Source organism: Protopterus annectens, chromosome 16.part0 (genome assembly GCF_019279795.1).
Source record: "Protopterus annectens isolate FY-2018-M chromosome 16.part0, PAN1.0, whole genome shotgun sequence".
NCBI classification, from domain to species: domain Eukaryota; kingdom Metazoa; phylum Chordata; order Ceratodontiformes; family Protopteridae; genus Protopterus; species Protopterus annectens.
Genome location: NC_056750.1, coordinates 696575610 through 696588576, shown reverse-complemented (window position 1 = coordinate 696588576; position 12967 = coordinate 696575610). Strand labels below are relative to the sequence as shown.

Sequence of the window (12967 nt, the reverse complement as noted above, 5' to 3'; positions counted from 1 at the left end):
ATCTGTCTCACTGCAAACACTGGGTTAGTTGTGCTGCATCCTGATCTGAATCCAAACGGCTTATCTGCCATATTAATTTCATCTGTTCTGCATATTCATTTATTGATCACCCTCTCCAGGACTTTTATGCAATGTGATAAGAATTTGATACATATTTACTGTCCACAGTTGTGAATGCTCCCTTTATTCTTGAATACAGGCACTAGTATGCTTATTCTCCAGTCACCTGGGATACACTTTTCTCTACACACTGTTATGAGTACCCATGGGAGCTATTTCTCCCCTATCTCACACAAAATCTTTTATCATATCTGCTGTGACCTCATTTGAGTCTGCTTCCTTCCCTGACTTCATTTTCCTTAGTGCTGTTCTTACTTCTTCTATAGTGAACTCCAATGCTCTCATTTTAGGCTGTGTCTGGGGCAGTACAGTTTCTGTGGGGTTGTCTTCATTCAGAGGTTGTGGGAAGTACTCCCTCTATCTGCCTTTGATGTCCTGTTGACTGGTGAACAGGTTGTTGCTGGCATCCATTCCCTTATGAAGGGTGTCTAACTACCTTCTTTATCTTTCTGTCTTTGTCTTTCAACCTGACAGAGTTTTTTTGTGCCACTTACTGAGTCACTTTCCAGAAGCTTGTAGTGTGCCTCTGATACCTTGTTCTTTGCTACTGCAACTCCTTTCTTAGCCTCTTTGTTAGCAACCAGTATTCCTTTCTAGGATTGTCTGTCTTTTCTGTCTCCCACTTTTTCCAGCACTCCTCCTTTCTTTTGATGACTTCTTGCACTTCTGTATTCCTCTACCAGCTTTCATTATGTACCTTATTTCCATACGTAGCTCAGCCACATAACTGTTCTGTAGTCCTCACACATGTTATTTTGAGGCACTATAATTCTTTTTCAACTCCACCAATTTCCTCTTCTTCTTGAGGTGCTAGAGCCCAGAGTAATTCCTTGAACTATTGTGCTTTCTCTCCCAGTCAACATCCAGGTATTTCAGCCTGTCTGTTGATCTTAGATCTTCTCTGATCACTGCTTCCAGCTGATTTTGGTAACCAGTGGTTTATGCTGTGGGTTGACTGTTTCCCTTGGGATGACTTTGGAATTGCTGCATCTTCCCCACTATGAGGAAGTCTACCTGAGTTGGAAGTTAGCCACTCTGGTACATGATCTTGTGACTGTCTGTCTTTGTGAGCCATGTGTTCAATAATATCAAGCCATTTGCCAGACAGAAGCCTTGAATGCCCTCTCCATTACTGTTGCCCAACCGACATGGACCCAGCCAGTCCCTCATACCCGTTCTGTCTGTCTTGATATGTGCATTCAGGTCACCCATTATCAGCAACAATTCATGCTGTCCTACTCTTCCTGCAACTGTTGTCTGAATGCACTCTTTTCCACACTATCACAACCCTGCTGTGGAGCACAGGCTGTGATTATGAATACTGACCTCTTGTTAGGCCGGAGTTTGATTGCCATAAGTCTGTCACTAATTCTGATGACATCCCTCATCCTGGATAGATAGGATGTCCTGCTTCCTCCATCATGTCATCCACTTCCAGGCTGTGTCCCGTTAGTGAGTATAGCAATTTGTGGTTCATGTATGGTTGATTGCTTTTTCGTCCAACTTTCACTCAACAGAGCTATCCCAGGAAACCTAATCTGGCCAGTGCCTTATGGTAGGCACACACTGGCTAATAGGAGCACATACACTTCTCTCACCATTAACATGGGTCCCTTGGATAAGTTGAAGTAGGCCATGTCCTCAACCCACTTATCACCAACAAATACCCATGTCCTTTTGGCAACATTAGTCAATACAACCAAATTACATACAGCCATATTTTACATATATTGAATGTGGCTAGCCAGTCTGTGATCTGTGTTCTCCTATCTTGAGGATGTTGCACTCCACAGTATCTGCCCAAACCACTTATTCTATATAACTCTTCACCTATAGGACACCCTGTAAGGTCTGTGCTGCTGCCCACAACTCCATTTTGGGGTTAGTTTGAGATGGTAACAGTCATCATGTTTTTCAGAGGTGGGAGGAACCCCACAAAGATGAGGAAAACATGCAAATTCCAAACAGACACTGGCCAGACATCAGGAGCAAAAGTTGTACTGTGAGCATGGGGGGTGAAGATCTTAACCATATGACTGAAATTTTGAAACTTCAAACCTAAAATAAAAAAAAAAAGGAAAAACATTTTTTTCTTTTTACGTTTTTGCATGGAGGCAAGCCAGCCTGCACCCTCCACACCCCCTGCTAATTAAATATACCAAGAGACCGCAATACAGTGAGGAAAATGGTAAATTTCTCATTCCGAGCTGTATGACGATTTTCATTCAAAACGTTTGAAGTTTCAAAACTTTGATCATATGGTCATGGCTGTATGATGTTTGAAGTTTTGAAACTTCGGTAATCCAATAGGGACCCATATATATGTGTATACATATAAATATAAATATAAATATATATATGTGTGTGTGTGTGTGTGTGTATATATATATATGTGTGTGTGTGTGTGTGTGTGTGTGTATCTATAGATGTAGACACACAGATATAGGTATATGTCTATACAGATAGATAAATAGATAAAACAATACACACACTATACCTTTGGTTTGATGCTGTCTCTTAAATTACAACATATTATTTTATTCCACATAGCTAGTATACTCTAGTTCAGACTGTCCCTTTCATTGTTGACTTTGAGTAAGAAAATGCAATCTATTCACCAGAGGTCATTGCTGTGGAAATGTTCCTTTCCCAGAGATGTAGTGACCTCAGAGCTGAGGCTTAAGGCCATTTGATTTCTCAACCTTCCTTTCCTAGTAAGCAGGAAAACAGTTCTAGTACTTAAATTAAATAAGCTCTTATCAAGGCATGTCCAAGGGTCAGCTCCTGGTGTTTTCTCCTGTCCATCTGGTGAATCTGGTCATCTTGGGGCAATGTAGTAGTTGCCTCATGTAGACAGAAAACCCTCTCCTCCTACCACCCAACACTACAACCTGCGAGAGAGGCACTTATATAGCTAAGATGGAAGACAAGCTCTCTCCAACCAAGACTGAACTAGTCAGTCAAGAGGAGAAGGTCAACACCCTCACAAAACCACACTCAACACATAGTCCCTAAAATTCTTTACTGACAATACCCACACATAATGCCAAACACACACCTACATACACGGAGGTTCTCAATGTAAATCTAAACAGGAAACAGAGACCCCCCCAAAGCAGATACACAAACAACCACCACCCACCAACACAACCAAAGCAACACATAGCCCAAAACTCCAGCGTGCCACCCAGCAAGAGCCCATAAGGCAAAACAAAGTACCCAACACACTAGTCATAGATGGCTCTATAGTCAGGCACACTGACGTCCCACTCACTAGGCTGAATAAAGAGAAGATTACAGTTAGCTGCTTCTCTGGTGCCATGATTCACCACATAAAGCATGCACTCAGGTCACTCCACAACAGATATAATTATGACTCTGTCATTGTCCATGTTGGTGTAAATGACCTGGGACGCACCTCCCTGGACTACATGAAACGAGATATGAAAGAGCTCTCTGATCTGGTAGCCCAGTCAGGCAAGACCCTAGCCCTGAGTAGATTCCTGCCCTCACCCAGAATGATACCACTGTACAAGGACAAAATGATTAACTTCAACAATTAGCTAAGTTTCTGATGTTGCTCTAAGGAGATTCAGTATCTGTCTACCTGGGATGACATGATCAACAGGCCACAATGCTTTGCCAGAGATGGCCTGCACTTGTCGCCTTTGGGATTCAGGTTACTGGCCAAGGCCCTTGCCACCCCTATTGTGCCTTTTTTAGGCAAAGTTCAAATGACAAAACTACCACTGTAACAAGTCCAAGCAAGCTAAACCTGAGGGTAATGCTGCTCAATGCTATAAGTCTCAAGCACAAAATGCACCAACTTGAAGCACTCATTAAAATGGAGGACATTGATATCTGTGCAGTGACAGAAACCTGGTTCAAGGCTCCAGAGAGCACCCCAACTATACCATGATGCAACTCATACCATACCTTTCGGCCACCCAATCAGGACTGGAACACTAAAGGCAGCGGCGTATCCATATTAATTAAGACTATCCACACCTCCAGGCTTGTTGCCCAACATAATGCAGCTGAGATTCTCCAAGTGCAACTAACACTAGGCAAGCTTGCAATCCAAATTGTAGCTTGCTACAGATCTCCCACTATGCCTCAAGATTGCCACTCCACTTTTCTCAACATAATAGAAAATATTCAGGTAAAACCAAACACCATAACACTAGGTGACTTCATCTACCCTGCCATTGACTGGGAAAACTACTCAAGTACCAACACATTTGCTCAGCGTTTTTTTGAATTCATAAATGCCAGTGCCTTGGACCAGCTTATTCATATCCCCACCAGGGGCACAAATGTCCTGGACCTGATCATTACCAACATGGGAGACAGATGCTCCACTCCACAGGTCAGCTCCTCACTGGTCAAATCTGACCATAAGTTAATCACCCTAGACATCCACATCCTGCCTCCACTCCCCACCAAAGTAACCACCTTAAAAATTTTCTCCAAGGCCAATTTCAAGCTTCTCAAGACCGAAGTGGCTAACTTCACAACACCCATGCACACGGAATGTGGAAGCGAGTATGCAGAATCTTTCACTAATGCATTGCATGAACACACACCCTTGTGCATGGACCATGCCATTCCAAATAGAACCAAGATGCTATCTTCCAAAAAAAGGAAGCCAATCTGGTCGTCCCCAGCCATAAACAAACTATACAACAGAAGAAAGAAACTCCTGTAAAAAAAGAGTAAAAACCCAGGATTGGAAAAATTCTCTGGTCAGCATCAGTAAGAAGCCGAGATCCCTCATAAAATCCTCCAAAGCTAGTTATGAGAACAAAATTGCCAGAGATTCTAAAGACAACCACAAGGCATTCTACAGTTATGTCAAGAACCTCAATGGCAACACTCAGATTTGCTCTGAGTTACAGCACAATGGCACCAAATATGCTGATCCAACTGATATTGCTAACATTCTGGCAGGTAAGTTCAGTGCCAATTTCATTCCCCTCTCACCCCCCAAAGGGCTCATCTCGATACCAGAAGAATGCCAAGTCCAGGTAATCATGGCTGCACAGGCAAAAACTTCACTAGCCAAAGTCAAGAATACAGCATCCATAGGACCAGACAGCATCCCGGGCTGTGTCCTACATGAACTACATAATAAACTGGCACCCCACCTATGTACTATGTTCAATCTTAGCCTCACTTCAGGCCTTATGCCCACTGAATGGTGCACAGCTATGGTTATCCCACTCCATAAAGGGGGGGGGGTCTGCTATGGACCCCGGTAACTACTGCCCCATCAGTCTGATGAGTCTGGTCTGTAAAGCCATGTAACGTATAATAATGGAAATCAAACAGGGACACTGGAAACCTCTAGTCTCTGGACCCTACACAGTTTGGGTTCATGAAAGGTAGATCATGTCTCCGAAATCTGATTGACTACTTTGAAACAGTCACCAGAGCCATGGATGAGGGTAAGGTGGTTCACACAGCCTATCTGGACCTCGCCAAGGTCTTCAATACCATTCCCCCTCTGGAATCTTAGATAGACTCACTAAATTGGGCATTAATCCCTATGTCACTAGATGGGTTGCAAACTGGCGTACTGATAGAAACCACATAGTCAAAGTAGCTGACTCCAAATCCAGTACTAGACCTGTGACAAGTGGAGTACCACAGGGCTCAGTCCAAGGTCTGCTCTTATTTGGCATCTACTTCTCTGAAGTTCAAGCCAACACTGAAGGCCTATGGCTAGCAAAGTTCGCAGACGACTGCAAGCTGGGAGCCATTATCAAATCCCCAAAGGATGTGGAAATTCTACAGAAGGGCCTCACTGATATAGATGCCTGGTGTCAGAGCCATGGCCTCAAGCTCACTGCCAAAAAATGCACAGTCATTCCCTTTGGAAAAAAACAAGTGCCCTTGAACAACCACATAGGTGGTAGCCCACTTAACACCGAAAGTGTGGTAAGAGACCTTGGGATACAGGTGGACAGTGGTCTCTCCTTTGATAAACACATTGCCACAGTAGTCAGAAAATCTTCTATGTGCCCCACCTAATTACAAAAGGCTTCTCATCTAGAAAAAATGAGGTCATTGTTCCCCTCTACTTATCTCTCATTAGACTTATTATAGAGTACAACGCCCCATTTGGTATGTACCTCACGAAACATTTGCAACAGCTGGAAAGGCCACAGAAATACCTCAGAAAGAGGATCACTGGCCTAAATCATCTGCCCAATGCAGACCACCTCAAAAAACTCCAGCTCTACTCTGTTTCATATCGCCTACTTAGAGGAGATCTCTGCCTAACATACAAGCCAATGTGAAACCCACAAATGTTGGACCTGCTCCACTTAAAATCCCAATCCATCGGAGCCACACACTCCAGGGACCTAAACCTTGTCACCCCAGTAAACAACACTTGCTGGAGGGCTAGGTTCCTGTCACAGAGACTTCCCTGAGCAGCATCTTACCCTGACCCTGAGCAGCATCTTACCCTCACCAAGAATGATGCCACAGTACAAAGACAAAATGATCAGTTTTAACAATTAATATTACTGGTGTCATTAAGGGGATCAATGTCTGTCTGCTTGGGATGACATGTGACAAGCCAGCGCTGCCATGAAGTGATGGCACCCCTCACCTTGGGCTTCTCGGATATTGTGGCAGGCTCTCCACCCCATAGTGCCTTTTTGACGAGGTGGCTTTTTTTAAACAAACTCCCTAGAAAACAAAAGTGGAAAAAAAAAAAACTAAGGGCTCAATGCTCAATGCCAGAAAAGTAAACGCCCTCAGAGCCAATCCTCAAGATGGACGTCTCAAGTAAACCAACATCAATGTCTGTGCAGTGACTGAAGGCTCTGAGGCACCCTGACACACATCTGTTTCAACTATCAGGTTTTCCCTCACCACAAAACTTCCGGGAGTATCCATCAACATCAACAAAGATTTTCATCAAAAATACCACCAAAACCCACCACCAGGTAATCAAACAACAACCACTACCATAGGCATACTAACCATGGGCAAAACTGCATATCCAGCAGCAACTACAGTTAGGCAAAACTGTAGGCACCTTCCAGCACCCACAGAGACTACTCACTGGAGTATGAATGTCTTCTCCATCCTTCATCATTTCAGATACTTCAGAGTATGAATGTTCCTCCAAATACCATCATTCAAGCCCCAAACATAATTCCACCCCACTTCTAGAATTCCTAACATCCCAAGCAATGGAACAACTAATGTAACAACCTATTATAGGAAAGAAATTGGAATTACCCTACACCTTCACTAATTACACAACAAGACAACAACACACTCTACACGGAGTATATCCCTCACAACATAGATCACGGAAAAGTAATAAATCACATCACACCCCCCGTCCACCCCTGCCACAGGAACCAGTGAAGAAGAACCCAAAGCAAACAAAGAAGACAGACTAAGAGAACTTCAAAAGCAAGGCCTTGGAACCCTGGGCCCCACAACCCACACTGCTTTGCCCTTGCCTTTGCCTTCTACCTCCTTCTTCAAGGAAATGCATGGCCCTTCAATCCTGCAATTCAACAAGACCCAAGCCCCAAAGGCCGGTGCCATGCGAAACCAAGACCCATTCCCCCAAACAACAGGAGGAGGAAGCTACAACACACTGCATGGAAAAAATCAAACAGCAGGATAAGGCTCATCAAAAAACTCAAAAACCTAAAATCATCCAAAGGCATCCTTTGAGGGAAAATCCAAAAAACATCTAAAAAGCAATCAAAACAAAAAGCAAAAAAACACGATTAACAACCACAAAAAACATACATGAGACACAGAGAGAGTAAACCCAAAAGAAACAAAAACACAAAGACAAGGCCTTGCTACACAATAACCCAAAATGACAGGTACATTTTCTCCCCCACTGCAGAAAAGTCACAAAGGCCGACAGCCTCCCCACACCATTTCTAGCCCCACCTTAAGCGCAGAGTGTCAGTGTAAAACTATACAGCTAGCATGCTGAAATCCATAAACAAGCTGTGGAAGCCCACACAGACATTGGATAAAGTGGTGCTGGGTGTTCTAGGCAGACTGCAGGAACTAAACCCACACATAAGGCTGCTGTTAAACAGTCACACAGACCAGCCATGTTGGTAAGGCAGGAACCACAGCCCCACTTGACTTTAAGCATGGTCTGCAAAGCTATGGACCCACGGGTGGCGATAAAACAAAGGCATGGGCCGGTAAGGTATGGGCTATCCTGCATCAGGGGGGCTAAGGAACAAAGACTATGGAGAGAATCAGGGTGGTCGAATTTTGAAACTATCACTAAGACATAGCCAAATTGGGTTTTGAACACACAGCCTACTTCCAGGGCTGCAAAAGCCTAGGGATGAATTTGGTGAGGTACAGATCACACCTGGATGACCTTGGCTAACAAGTTCATACATTCACACAAACTAGAAGCCATAAACAAACAAGAACCCACAGGGTCAGAGTTGCATGGGCAAACCGGACTCGGACCAGCTCACCAGTAGACCCATAACCTGGAGGGCAGGTTGTTGCTATGTCAGCATCAGAACCCACAGCTCAAGGTTGCAAAGGGAGCATGTCTAGAGGCTGACCATTCAGTATGCTGATTGACTCAGGGCTCTGGATATTTAGGTCACTTTCGGGACCTCAGATTTGACACTCCCATGCAAACACTATAGCCTGAAGGCATTTATATTAAACAGAAACATACAAAGGGGCCCACAGAAAAGGCTAAAGTGTCATACCCATCTGTCAGAGACTACTTGTGAAGACCAAAAATGAAGGCCTCATGCCCCATCAGGACCCCTTCTCAAAAACCTATGGTAGGGTTTGGTAGACCACATAAAATGGTGGGACCAAGAAGGGAGCTAGGGTCTGGAACATTATATTGATATGGTCAGGGGTATGGAAAAATTGGTCATTTGTAACCTTATCATCCAGGACAGAGTGATGATTGCCCTGCGTATTTGGGCTTATATATAATCTCACCCGGAGGGGCATGACTGAGACCCCCTCCAAGGAGATCTTAATGCTCCTGTACAATGATACCATATGGGATGCAGGCCAAAAACAAATATTGCTGGATTGACAGCGTCGCAAAAACTCAGCTCCTCAGGAAAGTACTGAAAAAACCAGTCCATTTTATATGTCTGAATTCATGGACATGCAAACTCCAGCTCTATTCGAGATGTCCAGCCGTATTCAACAAGTGACTTAAACCTCAACACAGAAATAAATAGGATGTGCTGGAGGAAACCCTAAAGTCCTGAAGAAAATCCAAATCCATCAGAACAAGTGACATAAGTAGGCAGGGCCCCTCACTGACTGTTGAATTAAAGGAGGCCAGAGAAAGAACCAGGTGGGCAGCCTACTCGGGGTCATCAACATGTCACCCCCGGAGGCATCTCTGAAACAGAATCCTTTAGCTGAGAAGGCAGATTCCCTCGTGTGGTGGATGGATACTCTCTGTATTACTCTGAGTGGATCCTTTAGTGTATAGTTTACAGAAGGGTAATAAACTAAAGTCCTAACTGCACGTGTCTCCAGTAAACTAACCATACTCTGGAGAACAGACTGCCTATTCAGGTCAAGCAGAGCACCTCTTAGGCCCTCTTTAAGACAAATCTTGCTGATTGAATGGGAAATTGGAAATTCGCCCCGGGGATGACTTTGGTGGCTCTGCTTGACAGGGGTGCAGGAAAATAAATTTCTGTAAGTGCCGATAGACTGGAAATCCATATGGCTAGGCTTGTATAGGCCCTGGGGCCAATAACCTAGTACCCACCTCTGAACCTATGATAATATTATTAATGGCTGTGCAGATTGAGGAGTTTTCTGAATGGGTGTCAGGGTGGCTTTACATCCTTTCAGAAAGGCAGATATTGCATTGAATGTAGAATTCGGAAATGTGACTTTTTCCAGGATGACATAGAACCTTCTTAGATATTAGTTAATACTCTATTCCTTGCCCAAAGAGTACATTTTTAAGGCCATTTGATTTCTCTAACATGGTTTCATAGCATTACTATTTCTTTAGATTACATTTTAAGAGTGGCAGACATAACTTTCCATTTTCTGGTCATGTAATTAAAGATATACACATTTTTCTTTGTAATATAAGCTTTTAAGGAACATATTTTTAAACCTTAGGTTCCTACATATTCTTCTTTTTCTAATTACATTGAACTTCAAAGATGCATGTTTCATGAAATACATGGTCATACTTTCAGCTTCTGACAAAAGGTGCTTCATGAGATTGACTTCTGTGTTTTTGATCAAGCAGGATTTAGTATCTAAAAAATAAGTATTACTGCATATAAGTGCATTCTGAAGAAATTGTTTTAGGGAATTAATGGCTGCAGAATATTGACAGTTGACAATGTTCTGAATTTGGTTTTGCAGACTAAATTGCAAGCTTACAGTTTTGTTGTGCTCCTGTTCACAAGTGTTCTTTAAATTAATGTTCTGCAAAACAGTTCATGAATGTGACATGTATTGTTTTGCAAATCCCACTGAAAATGCATTTTGTATTTCCTGACAGGTGACTTAATCATATTTATCAGCAATGCATATTATAAAAATAAAGTGGAATACACAGAATTTACAATTGTTTTGTAAAGTAGTCTAATGTATGCATGGGGCCATGTGCATAGATTTTTTCAAGCTTCATGGTTTATATTTAAAGAGCTGTTTTTGTACCATCAAATTCATGTAAAATTTTGTTTTTGAATCTTTCAGGCTTTCATAGTATTTAAGGTTGCTAGAATAAAATGCTCTATTAAATATTGTGTCATGATAAATTGTTTTTTTCTCAGTAATAAGTTCATCTATTTTGAAACACATTACCTAATAATGTGGTTTACTTGATTTCTTAAGGTGATTCTTGACTCCATGGTGAATTTGACTGAAGATCTTTGCCCGTATGCACTGAGGAAAGCAGAAAGCCACAAAAAGATGCTAAGTGCGATTTCTGATCGAGTAACGGTCTCAAGAAGCTTTGTGCGAACAGTCCTGCTAGAGCAAGCAGGGGTTGAGATACAGAACAAGCTCAAGTGAGGGCTTTTTATAATGTTCTTGATTTTCTTTGTGAAATATATGGAAGTGAGAATTCCTAAAAATGCATAGTTTGAATTGCATCATGAGCTAAAAGGAAAATGAAGATGCAAGTTATGTAATTCCTAGGCTGTAGGAAAATTAGGCATTAGAAATGTATATTACAGTTACGTAAAGCAGTATGACTTAGTTTCCTGGCTCTAGTATTAGGCTGGCAATACTTAGTAAACATCTCCCAGATGTTCAGACTGCAATAGCCATCAAGCATATAACGAGCTCTGTTTGCACTAATGGACCATTCAATACATGAATCTATTTTTTGTTAAGAACACTGTCAGCTCTCAGTTTTGTTGTTTTAGGAACAAGCTCTGCCATTCTGAAGTGCGTTATTAACTTTTAATTAATTCACTGGTTGCTTTCCAAGTACTTAGCTGTACTGCAAGTAGCCTTGGATGAGGAGACACGTTCATATCTGGAGAGGGACACATGTTTGTGGTCTGTTGTCTTTTCATGTTCTCTGTACTGTGCTACTTCTCTCTAGCACTTGAAGTCAATCCACTGCACTAATTATAATTGCAACCTGATAATGATTTTTGTAGCCTAAAAGACTCCTTATCTGAAGGATACAAGACCGGATTTTTCTGGTGCATTATTTTCCTTATGTAACTGCATTTTTTATCACACACAGAGAGTTTTGCTTTGCGTTTTAAACCAGTAAATATATATTCTATTGCTGCAGTTTGTACTTGTCTGTCTTAAATATATTTCTTTATTCGATCTATGCCTGCTGCTAGATTAATTTTGAGTAACGGTTCCATTTCTCAAATACATTTTTTCATTCCATTAATGCCTGGTGTAGCTTATGCTGATATACATCTCTGCCTTTAGAAGGAGACTGGTTTATTTTTCCTTAGATTTATTTGCTTGTCTGCCTGCTGTACTTTTAGTGAATGAGACCAATCTTTACTGTGCTGAGACTAATTAGTACTCTGTGGGGATAATGCATTTTCAGTGGCTTACTTCTCCCCTTTCTTTTCATTTTTTTCTTTCTTTTTTCCCTCTTTGTATTATGCATGGTTGCTTTTAACATTAACTAAAGCCTGATTGTACATACCGTAGTGTGCCATAGTGGAGTGTAATTCAGATCCTTACCTTGCTGCATCAGGTAGATTTTTAACCCAATATTTCAATTTTCTATATTGGTGGGAACTTCTAAGAAGCTTTAGTCACTGTCCATTGCCCCCTATATCATTGTATAAGGTGTGACAGTATTAGCCTTTCTAGAGTCTGTTACACTAGCATCAAATGCTCTATTAACCTTTTACTGTACCTGTCGCATATTTACTCTGAAGTCCAGTCTGCAAGAATTTGCAGCATGTTTTGGAGATATAGCCTAGGACCGTAGTATTTCTCGATCCTTCAGTTGTTTTGTGTTTCCTGACCTCCTGGATGCTTGCAGAATTCCTTCCTTCTGCTTTTGTAGCATGAAATTTATGAGGCATTCATAGTAATAAATGTTTTTTTCAACTTGTATCTTGAGACTCGTTTTACTGCATTAGACAATGCTTATTTGAAGTGATGAAAGACTTTTATGTCTCGTGCCAGTGAGAACTGCCTTTTGCCAACATGAATCAGCTTTAGTGTTTTCACTAAAATTAGCTAATAGGCTATGTATTATAAAGTGTTTCACAGTTCCTTTTTACACTACTGGTGAAGACAATGGCTGCCTGAACAAGGTAATACAGCAAGCTAACCATAGGATTTTCTTTGAAAAAAATCATTATTTGCTTTGTGAAAATAAGTA

General features: G+C 41.9%; 1 protein-coding gene across 1 annotated transcript in view; it reads left to right on the top strand.

Moving 5' to 3' along the window:
- The window catches only part of CARMIL3 (capping protein regulator and myosin 1 linker 3), a 3552770-nt gene that overhangs the window by 3211342 nt on the left and 328461 nt on the right, over window positions 1-12967 (top strand). Inside the window, exon 27 of the mRNA XM_044058175.1 lies at window positions 10987-11162. Within this exon, the coding sequence (XP_043914110.1) occupies window positions 10987-11162 (176 nt within the window). The remainder of the gene's footprint in view (window positions 1-10986; window positions 11163-12967) is intronic.